The 12,036-nt window shown below is 36.7% G+C and overlaps 1 protein-coding gene across 2 annotated transcripts in view; it reads left to right on the forward strand.

Moving 5' to 3' along the window:
- LOC148948029 (uncharacterized) overlaps nt 1-11,800 on the forward strand; it is a 31,624-nt gene extending 19,824 nt beyond the window's left edge. For both annotated transcript variants that reach the window (XM_089095181.1, XM_089095182.1), the window contains exon 3: nt 9,497-11,800. In XM_089095181.1, coding sequence (XP_088951307.1) covers nt 9,497-9,722 — 226 coding nt within the window. In that variant the 3' untranslated portion in view covers nt 9,723-11,800. The remainder of the gene's footprint in view (nt 1-9,496) is intronic.
- Nucleotides 11,801-12,036: the final 236 nt, after the last annotated feature.

Below are 12,036 nucleotides of genomic sequence, written 5' to 3' on the forward strand. Positions count from 1 at the left end.
AAGTGAATTTTTGACGTGTTCAGACTCATCAAAATAAATCAATGTGTCTTATTAGTGGGTATGTCGAAGGTAAGCATAACATTTCAGCTTGCTTCGATAAGTTGCAAGTGTTGAATGTAGGACAGCTACGGCACTACCAAATAGGAATTTTTGCCTATCAACGCTGGAATAATATTAGTCACTAGGTTTTTTGGTATTATTTTAGTGACAATAGTTACACCTTTATGAAACTCGTCCTGCTAGTGACTTCATTGTTCCGAAACGAAGTGGCACCAGGGCCAGCTTCCATACAAGATTTTCTTGACCTAATGTGTGGAACTCTGTTCCTGAGAGTATTCAGGTGGCTGAGCACCTGAGTTTATTTAAAAATTAATTTAAAAAAAACTATTTGTTAGGACAAAGTTCATAGCTGTTTTTTTCTGTTTTTTATTATTATTTGTCGTTCCGTAGATGAGTGGTATATACCACCCAGTCGCAAGAGTTTTTTATATCTTTATTGGGGCAGGTATTGGGATATTAGTTAAATGTTTCAAAATTAAAACCAATTTTTTCTAATCCCTAAAGTGGAAGCCCTGACTGCCTGTATAATATTTCCAAAAACAATATTTTGTACTCAAACAGTATTTTAATAGCATATTCTTAACACAGACGATGCCATCTCTATTGTGATTACTGTGGATCAAATTTAAGAATTTATTCTATATGTGCGACACATATGCGAATAGTCTATGGTTTCCTCCTTTATTGAATAAAATAAATAAATAAATATTTTGTATTCCTCATGACAGGAGAAACTTCTCAAAACACCGAACCAAAAAGAAGAAGAACGCTAAGAGAGTTTTTGGGTGACAGAGGATGTTGGAATAGTGCCTAGGATCAAAATTGCCCTCGGCCTTTTAGTACAAGTGTCCACTCTATGCAATGCACAAAAACATCTTCTTAGGATGAATAGGATAAAAAAATCTGACAAGATAAATATTGAAAGAAAAAGAAATAAGAAGAGAAACTAAATTCTTTCTAAGTCTCGAACATATAAAGTACATATTTTAGCAAAAACAGTATTGTTTCGTTTCTAAATACTATTCATACTCTCATATATATCGGAGGTTTACGTATTCCATATGAAAGAACCCTTTTTGAGAGTCAAAGATAATGTAAGGGCAACCAGATGAATGGAAGACCAATTTCAAAGGCTCTCAATGGTTCCGCACTGAACATGATATCAATAAATTTTGGTACACAGCTATAATTCTATAAAAAAAAAACATCACAAGCTCAGATTCAGCAAAGAATTAGCTTTTAAAATATTGTAGTTACCAGTCCTGAATAAACCACAACTAAGGTTTTTCCTCACTTTTGTGTCCTTCGAAACAAGTATTTAAACGTTCCATTACTACATTTGAGGTTCTTTCCTGTATTTATCTATCCATTTTTGTATTTTATTGTCCTGCAAGAGGTTGTCTAACTTCATTGTTATCAGAGACAACGCTGTAGCGTTGCCTATAGTAAAGGCCATACGGCTCCAATGTTTTATTATTATTATTATTTTTTCCCAGAGGCTCTTCATATGGAAGAGGTTGTCGTAGAAACTTCAAAGGGGGATCATTCGATTGGAAATCGAGAGTTCTAGTGCCCTGTTTAATAGTCGAAAATGATTGGAGGGCAACTAGCCCCCCCTCCCCCCCCCGCCCATCATTCCCCCAAACACATCCAATCCAAATTTTGGGATAGCCATTTTGTTCAGCGTAGTTCATTTCCAGATAGAAAATATATTTTTGAGGAGGATACCCTCCCACAACCCTCAGGGCAAGGGTTTTAAGTTATGCCCTGGGGGCATATAAGGTTTTTATAGAAGGCGTTGTTGTAGAAACTTCAAAACAGGCTCATTCAATTGGAAATTAAAGAGCTAGTGCCCTTTTTAATAGTCGAAAGTGATTGGAGAGTAACTAGCCCACCTCCCCCCCAAACCCATCATTTCCGCAAACACATCCAATCAAAATTTTGAGATAGCCATTTTGTTCAGCGTAGTTGATTTCCAGATAGAAAATATATTTTTGAGGAGGATACCCCCCCTACAACCCTCAGGGCAAGGGTTTTAAGTTATGCCCTGGGGGCATATAAGGTTTTTATAGAAGGCGCTGTTGTAGAAACTTCAAAACAGGCTCATTTTATTTGAAATTAAAGAGCTAGTGCCCTTTTTAATAGTCGAAAGTGATTGGAGTGTAACTAGCCCCCTCCCCGCCCCCCACGCTCACCATTTCCCCAAACACATCCAATCAAAATTTTGAGATAGCCGTTTTGTTCAGCGTAGTTGATTTCCAGGTAGAAAATATATTTTTGAGGAGGATACCCCCCCTACAACCCTCAGGGCAAGGGTTTTAAGTTATGCCCTGGGGGCATATAAGATTTTTACGGAAGGTGTTGTCGTAGAAACTTCAAAACAGGCACATTCGATTGGAAATTGAAGAGCTTGTGCCCTTTTTACTAGTCGAAATTGATTGGAGTGTAACTAGCCCCCCTCCCCCCCCCCCACGCTCATCATTTCCCCAAACACATCCAATCAAAATTTTCAGATAGCCATTTTGTTTAGCGTAGTTGATTTCCAGATAGAAAATATATTTTTGAGGTGGCCACTCCCCCACAACCCTCAGGGCAAGGGTTTTAAGTTATGCCCTGGGGGCATATAAGGTTTTGATAGAAGGCGTTGTCGTAGAAACTTCAAAACAGGCTCATTCGATTGGAAATTAAAGGGATGGTGCCCTTTTTAATAGTCCAAATTGATGATAGGGCAACGAGCCCCCCCCCCACGTCCATTCGTTACCCCAACGTATCAATTCAAAATTTTGCTTAAAACCATTTGTTCCGAGGAGTTGAATCCCAGATAGAAAATATATTTTTGATGTAAATACTCCCCCAAAACCCACAGGGCGAGGGTTTAAATTAATCCCTTGGGACATACAAGGTTTTTCTAGAAGGCATTGTCGTAGAAACTTCAAAACATGCTCATTCGACTGGAAATTAAAGGGCTAGTGCCCTTTTTAATAGTCGAAAGTGATTGGAGTGTAACTAGCCTCCTTCCCCCCCCCACGCCCATCATTTCCCCAAACACATCCAATCAAACTTTTGAGATAGCTATTTTGTTCAGCGTAGTTGATTTCCAGATAGAAAATATATTTTTGAGGAGGATACTCCCCCCACAACCCTCAGGGCAAGGGATTTAAGTTATGGCCTGGGGGCATATAAGGTTTTTAAAGAAGGTGTTGTTGTAGAAACTTCAAAACAGGCTCATTCGATTGGAAATTAAAGAGCTAGTGCCCTTTTTAATAGTCGAAAGTGATTGGAGTGTAACTAGCCCCCCTCCCCCCAAAACCCATCATTTCCCCAAACACATCCAATCAAAATTTTGCGATAACCATTTTTAGATAGCGTGTAGTTGATTTCCAGATAGAAAATATATTTTTGAGGAGGATACCCCCCCCCACAACCCTCAGGGCAAGGGTTTTAAGTTATGCCCTGGGGGCAAATACGGTTTTAACGGAAGGCGTTGTCGTATTAACTTCAAAACAGGCTCATTCAATTGGAAATTGAAGAGATAGTGCCCTTTTTAATAGTCCAAAGTGATTGAAGTGTAACTCATTATTTCCCCAAACACATCCAATCAAAATTTTCAGATAGCCAGCCATTTGTTCAGCGTAGTTGATTTCCAGGTAGAAAATATAGTTTTGAGGAGGACACTCCCCCACAACCCTCAGGGCAAGGGTTTTAACTTATGTCCTGGCGGCATATAAGGTTCTTATAGAAGGCGTTGTCGTAGAAACTTCAAAACAGGCTCATTCGATTGGAAATTAGAGGTCTAGTGCCCTTTTTAAGAGTCCAAAATGTTTGGAGGGCAACTAGCCCCCCCCTACGCCCATCATTCCCCCAAACACATCCAATCAAAATTTTGGGAATTCCATTTTGTTCAGCGTAGTTGATTTCCAGATAGAAAATATATTTTTGAGGAGGATACCCCCCCACAACCCTCAGGGAAAGGGTTTTAAACTATGCCCTGGGGGCATAAAAGGTATTTATAGAAGGCGTTTTCGTATAAACTTCAAAACAGGCGAATTCGATTGGGAATTAAATGGCTATTGTCCTTTTTAATAGTCCAAAGTAATTGGAGGGCAACTAGCCCCCCCCCCCCCACGCTCATCATTCCCCCAAACACATCCAATCAAAATTTTGAGATAGCCATTTTGTTCAGCGTAGTTGATTTCCAAATAGAAAATATATTTTTGAGGAGGATACTCCCCCCCCAACCCTCTGGGAAAGGGTTTTAAGTTATGCCCTGGGGGCATATAAGGTTTTTACAGAAGGCGTTGTCGTAGAAACTTCAAAACAGGCTCATTCGATTGGAAATTGAAGGGCTAGTGCCCTTTTTAATAGTCGAAAGTGATTGGAGTGAAACTAGCCCCCTCCCACCCCCCCCACGCTCATCATTTCCCCAAACACATCGAATCAAAATTTTGAGATAGCCATTTTGTTCACCGTAGTTGATTTCCAGATAGAAAATATGTTTTTGAGGAGGACACTCCCCAACAACCCTCAGGGCAAGGTTTTTAAGTTATGCCCTGGGGGCATATAAGGTTTTTATAAAAGGCGTTGTCGTAGAAACTTCAAAACAGGCTCATTCGATTGGAAATTAACGGGCTAGTGCCATTTTTAATTGTCGAAATTGATTGGAGGGCAGCTAGCCCCTCCCCCTACGCCCTTCATTTCCCCAATCACATCCAATCAAACTTTTGAGATAGCCATTTTGTTCAGTATAGCTGATTTCCAGATAGAAAATATGTTTTTGAGGAGGACACTCCCCCAGAACGTTCAGGGCAAGGGTTTTAAGATATGCCCTGGGGGCATATAAGGTTTTTATAGAAGGCGTTGTCGTAGAATCTTCAAAAAAAGGTTCATTCGATTGGAAATTCAAAGGGATAGTGCCCTTTTTAATAGTCGAAAGTGATTGGAGGGCAACTAGCCCCCCCCCCTACGCCCATCATTTCCCCAAACACATCCAATCAAACTTTTGAGATACCGGGTAGCCATTTTGTTCAGTTTAGCTGATTTCCAGATAGAAAATATGTTTTTGAGGAAGACACTCCCCCACAACCCTCGGCAAGAGTTTTAAGTTATGCCTTGGGGGCATATAAGGTTTTTATTGAAGGCGTTGTCGTAGAAACTTCAAAACAGGCACATTCAACTGGAAATTCAAAGGGCTAGTGGCCTTTTTAATAGTTGAAAGTGATTTGAGGGCAACTAGCCCCCCCCCACGCCCATCATTCCCCCAAACACATCCAATCAAAATTTAGAGAAAGCAATCTTTTTCAGTTTAGTTGATTTCCAGATAGAAAATATGTTTTGAGGAGGACAATCCCCCACAACCCTCAGGTCAAGGGTTTTAAGTTATGCCCTGGGGGCATATAAGATTTTTATAGAAGGCGGTGTCGTAGAAACTTCAAAAAAGGCTCATTCGATTGGAAATTCCGAGAGCTAGTGCGCTTTGTAATAGTCAAAAGTGATTTGAGGGCAACTAACCCCCTCTCACACCCACCTTTTCCCCAAATACATCCAATCAAAATTTTAAGACAGCCATTTTATTGAACGTAGTTTTAAGTTCTGGAAATTAGGTCTTTGAGGATTACAACTCCCCCAAAGCCCTCAGGGCAAGGGTTGTAAAGGATTCTCCGAATCCTTCATATTATTTCTTATGGAAGGATAATCGTATAAACTTTAGAGAGGGCTCATTTGATTGGAAATTGAAAGTTCTTGTTCACTTTTTAAGAGTCAAAAGAGATTGAAGGGCAACTAGCCCCTCTCCCTCCTACACGCCCTCAATGCATCAGATAAAAATTTTGAGATGGACATTTTATTAAAGTAGTTCAAAGTTCTGATAACAAAAACTCCGGTGTCGACACAGCCCACCAGGGCCCAGGGGTAGGCGTTGTAAGTTATGCCCTGGGGCATAACTTATTAAGGGGGTTTATAACTTATGGGAAGGGGTTTTGTATGGGAGGAACACATAGGAAATCTATTATAATTATCCAATTATAAAGTTAAAATACATACTCTGTGATAGATAAAAAATTGCTTTGGCACACAAATTCCTATTAAGGTCAATTCCAAACAGCCGTGATCCCTTTGTGTCAGCAAGTGAAATGATCTAAACTCCCTTATTGGAGCTATTTTTTCAATACATTCATTGTTGTCAATCGCTGTCCACAAGTTATGCAAGCTGTCTATTGTTCACATATAAGGTTTTTATCAAAGAGGTAATCGTATAGACTTTGATAAAAGCCTCATTCGATTTAAATTGAAAGTTCTAGATCCGTTTTTAAAGTCAAGAATAATCGGACAGTAAGCACCCCCTCCCCCATGCCAAAAAAAACTTGAAACTTTTTGCAATAAAAAACGAACAAAAATTAATTAAAAAAAACTTTCCGAAAAATAAGTTTTTAAAATAAAATTAATGGATTTTTTAAAATTTACATCAGGATACAAAAATACATTTTAAAATTCAAACAAAAAACGACCAGAAATTACTATTAAAGAATAAATGAAACCCACAACGAACAGAAATCAAATAAACAATCATAGAAAAAAAAATACAACAATTAAAAATATAAATGAATAAATAGATCTTAAACAGAGTAATGATTGGATTGAATATGAAAATCTAGCTTAAAACGACAACAAATATTTTGCTATTAAAGTATAAATGAAATTTAAAACGAACAGAAATTAAATAAACAATCAATGCGAACAAAACATACAATATATATTAATGTGAATGAATAAATAAATCTTAAAATGAGTGAAACTGAAATTGAATTTGCAATTAAAGTTTGAATCGAATAAAAATAACTACAAACAAGAATTTGGGTATAGTCTCACTGCGGAAGCCTAAAACCTATTGCGTCATTGGCGCTTTACTGAAAGCGAATTATATTACAAATGTTTTTTTTGTACTTAATATTGAAAATAAATATTAAAATTACAGTAAAATTTTGAACTGATGAGTTTTTAGAAATTAATGTCATTATGCATGAAATATTCAGTTTAATTTATTAGTTCTTTTCAAGATTGGTCAAGACAAATATAGTTTCACTACAAGCAAAATTTGGATACTGCCCCCTTCTTTAACTGTTAAAACCTAAAGCCTTCTGCGTAATTGGTTCTCCACTGAACACGAATTACTCGTATATTACACATTTGACATTTTTTGTCTCTTGCGGAATTTAAAATGAAAATAAAAATTACATTGAAAAAAAAAACTTGAAATGATTGACCTTTCAAAAATTAATGTCATTATTTATCAAATATTCGATATGATTTTGTTTTTAAATTCAAATAATATTCAAGATTCATCAATTTATTCAATTTTTTTTTTAACTGATCGTGTTAGTTTGTTATGAAAACATTCTATGGCTTCTAGGCATTTCTATTTGAGCGTAAAACTGCACCTCAAACTTTGTGGAACATGTATTTTCTTGCATGAAACACCAAAATATAATAAAATGTCAAGTTTCGGAGTGTTCCACCACTCGCAAGCAAGTTGCATTGGTATTTTTGAATCCGCATGGTCAATTTAGGGGGTGGAGGGTAGGCTAATTCTCTTAGCAGTCCCATTCCGTCTTGGTATGGTTCACATTTTCAACACCTGGCGTCCAGATTATCATATAATCTACCAAGCATACAACTACCCCAAATCAGTATCAATAAATAAATGAAACCCAAAACGAACAAAAATTAAAATAAATATTAGAGTCAAACTCAAAACGAGCATAAATTAATGTGAGTAGGATTCAAAACCCCTATGCTTTCTAAAAGCCAGAATATAATTTGTACTTGACTAAAAAAAAATTCAAATGAGTTTACTGAAAAAAAATGTGCATTGTCAATTTAATATACATATGCTGATATTTATTCCCTAAAATCTTAATTAATTTTTGATTTCTTAAAGTTACAAAAGTGAAAATATTTCAAAGAATTGTTTTCAGTAAAGCGCCAATGACGCAGTTGGTTTTAGGCTTCCGTAGTGAGACGATACCCAAACTCTTGTTTTTAGTTATTTTTATTCGATTCAAACTTGATTTGCATATTCAATTTAAGTTTCACTCATTTTAAGATTTATTTATTCATTTACATTAATATATATTGTATGTTTTGTTTGCATTGATTGTTTATTTAATTTCTGTTCGTTTTAAATTTCATTTATACTTTAATAGCAAAATATTTGTTGTCGTTGTAAGCTAGATTTTCATATTCAATAGAAGCATTACTCGCTTTAAGATTTATTTAATAATTTATATTATTACTTGTATGTTCTTTGCTATGATTGTTTATTTAATTTCTGTTCGTTTTGGGTTTCATTTATTCTTTAATAGTAATTTCTGGTCGTTTTGAGTTTGCATTTTAACAGGTAGTTGTATCTCCTGGGGTTAGGTTTAAAATGGCCTTAACTTTTGTTTGCAAAACTTATTTTTCGGAATGTTTTTTTTTTTAATTAATGGTTAGAAAAACACCGGCGTCAGAATTTTTTTTTTATTGTCAATTTTGAACGAAAACCGTTGGTACCATCATGGCAGTCTTTTAGTCTTATTGAGAAACAATAATTTGTTGTGAATGAGTATATAACGAGAAAATTAACCTTCTTTAAACTTCAAGCAGATAGAATGAAATTCTAGGCGTATCTCATCCCCATTCTGTGGATGGCCATGGGACTGATACCATAGAGATGAAGGCGTTTGAAAATAAGTACTACCAATTGCAGTATTCATGGTCACTCTTTTTAAAAGGTATCTGGACCGTAACGTGCCGATGATTGCTAGTGGTTCTGCTTGCTAGTGGTTCTGCTTGCTAGTGGTTAGATAAGCTTTTAAGGCAAAGAAAATAAAGGCTGAAATCAAAGAGTTGACTCACGCAGATTAGAAATTATTGCTAACTTAAACGACAATCATCCTTTAATCAACTAAAAAATGCCACAGGATAAAGTAGTATTAGAAGATCTTAAAAAAGGTGATGATAATTAAAATAACACATTTCAAGTTTCAAATTTTAACACAATTTCAAGTTTAAATTTTAGGTAAGCGAATGTGGTGCATCAAACTTAAAAAAAAACCTACATTCATATATTTTTAAGGTTTTATTGTGAACTCTGCAGACAAAACATTTTTAAAGATGTAGCAGTTTTTGAATTTACCCCGAACTAAGCGAATATGGTGTGACGAGAATATAAACTCCGTGAGGGGCGTAAACCGAATCAGGGCTAATGGAGGCATAGAAATCTCCCGATAACCTTTTTAAAAAAAAGTATAAACTGTGGTTGAACCCGGAAGAGGAATCCCGACAAATCCAGGTACTCATATAATTATTATAAGTTAGGACTTGTTACGACTCAACGTTATTTTCGCTTTTAATATTATAGATGTGTTTATAAACGTGAAGCTAAACTACAATTTTCTAGGAATGTATACGTTCATCAGGAAGAAACGAAATTGAACCTCATCATTCACCCTTTTGAAGATGGTCTTCAAGGCAAATACAAGTGCCGGGCAACTTTAAAACTCTTCGAGTACGAAACCTGTTGTAAAGAAAAATGTAGGTGCGAGTACCAGAGAGAATACTCCTTAGTCACCGTGGAGCAAGACATTGCTATTTCTGACAAATATGAAATAATTTTCTCCAATTAGGTGATTTGGAAAGCTTTCCTTGAATGATCAAGTGTTTTGAAAAATTTGGAAAGCTTTCACTGTTGAAAATTCTTTTAAACGTCTTTTTTTAATTATTTCATGCGTAGTTTTCATTTATGCGTATTTCATATTTATGCATATTTATGCATAGTTTTCCTGTAAAAATAAAATTTGGAAAGTTTTTATCTTTGAAGATTGTTTTTAACGTGTTTTTTCAATTATTTCTTGTGAAGTTTTCCTTCGTACAAACGAAAAAACATCAAACTTAAAAAAAAGTTTGATTGATTTGCCCATAATCAGTTACTTGATATTGGTTACTTTTGGTATTGAGCAACAAGAAGGGAAACGGGGAGTAGACAATGCAATGGTAGACGGTTAGAAAAAAATTTTGATCGTGGGGGCGTGTATGAATATTATCAAAGGAATGCTCGTGTAAACTTCAGAGGGCTCATTTGACTGAAAAACTAAAAGTTCTAGTACACTTTCTCAGAGTCAAAAGAGATCGGATGGCAACCAGCCCCTCCTCGATGCCTTTCCCTCCCCAAATCCATCCAATAAAAATTTTGAGGCGACCATTACTCGAAAAATAGTTCAAACATCAGATGGCGCAAACATCAAACACCAGGTGTTAAAACTCTGAGCCGACACAACCCCCCAGGGTCAGGTGGCAGGCTTCAGAAGTTACCCCCAGGGGGACATATGGTTCTTATGAAAGTGATTGTTGTATAAAATTCAGAGAGGGCATATTTGATTGGAAATTGAATGTTCATGTTCACTTTTTAAGAGTAAAAAGAGATCCAAGGGCAACTAGCCCTCCCCCCAACTCACACCTTTTTCCCCGAACCCATCTGGTGAAAATATTTAGATAGCTATTTTGTAAAAAATAATTTGAAGGTCAAATATGAAACACTTTAGCATCAATACCACCCCCAGGGCCCAAGGGCAGGTGTTCCAAGTTATGCCCTTGGGGCATATACGGTTCTTATGAAAGGGATGCTTTATAGAGGGCCAATTTGATTGGAAATTGAAAGTTCTAATTCACTTTTTCAGAGTCGAGAGATGGGAGGGTAACCAGCCCCTTCCACGCCTTCTTTCTCACAAACCCATCTGCTACAAATTTTGAGATAGCCATAAACTTATACAACAAAATCTCCATTGTCAACAGAACCCCCCAGGGCCTAGGAAATAGGTGTTGTAAGTGTTGTCCTGGGGGGTATATGGTTCTTATGAAAGGGATACTTGTATAAACTTCAGAAAGAGCTCATTTGATTGAAAATTGAAAGTTACAGTTCACTTCTAAGAGTCAAAAGAGATCCGAGGGCAATTAGCCCCCCACGCCCTTTTTTTCTTACATATATACTTGCTATAGAAAGGATGTTTGTATAAATTTTAGAGAGGGCTCATTTGATTGGAAATTAACTCTAGTTCAATTTTAGATTCAAAAGAGTTCAGAGGGTAACTAGCCCACCCCTCCCTCTTCATCCTTTGTCCCCAAACCTAACCATTACAAATTTTGATATAGCCATTTTTGTAAAATGGTTCAAAGGTCAGATAATAAAACCTACGGTGTCGACACAACCCTCCAGGGCCTGGCTTTATAAGTTTATGTCCTTGGGACGTGTATGGTTCTTATCAAAGGGATGCTTGTATTAACTTCATAGAAGGCTTATTTGACTGAAAAATTTAAAGTTCTAGTACACTTTCTCAGAGTCAAAAGAGATGGGAGGGCAAATAGCCCTTCCCTCTTGTGCCTTTTCCCCCAAAACCCACCCATTAAAAATTTTGAGATGACCATTTTGTTAAAAATAAATCAAACATCAGATAGTTCAAACATAAACATCAGGTATTAAAACTCTGGGGTCGAAACAACTCCCCAGGGCCCGGGGATAGGCCTTGTAAGTCATGCCCAGGGGTAAATATGGTTCTTATAGAAGGGATACTTATATACACTTCAGAGGGCTCATTTGATTGAAAATGGAAAGTTCTAGTTCACTTTATAAGTCAATAGATCAGAGGGCAACTAGCCCCCACGCCCTCTTTTTCCAAACCCATCCGCTACAAATGTTGACATATTTACAGAATTAGACAACAAAACTCCATTGTCAAGACAACCCCCCAGGGCACAGGGAGTAGTCGTTGTAAGTGTTGTAAAGGGGGCCTATTTGGTTCTTATGAGAGGGATTCTTGTATAAACTTCAGAAAGGGTTCATTTGATTGGAAATCGAAGGTTCTGATTCACTTTTAAGAGTCAAAAGAGATTCAAAGGCAACTAGCCCCACCCCCCTTCACATTCTTTTTTCCAAAAACCCATTCG

Source organism: Artemia sp. Qi Xiang Cuo, chromosome 10 (assembly GCF_049724085.1).
Source record: "Artemia sp. Qi Xiang Cuo chromosome 10, ASM4972408v1, whole genome shotgun sequence".
NCBI classification, from domain to species: Eukaryota; Metazoa; Arthropoda; class Branchiopoda; order Anostraca; family Artemiidae; genus Artemia; species Artemia sp. Qi Xiang Cuo.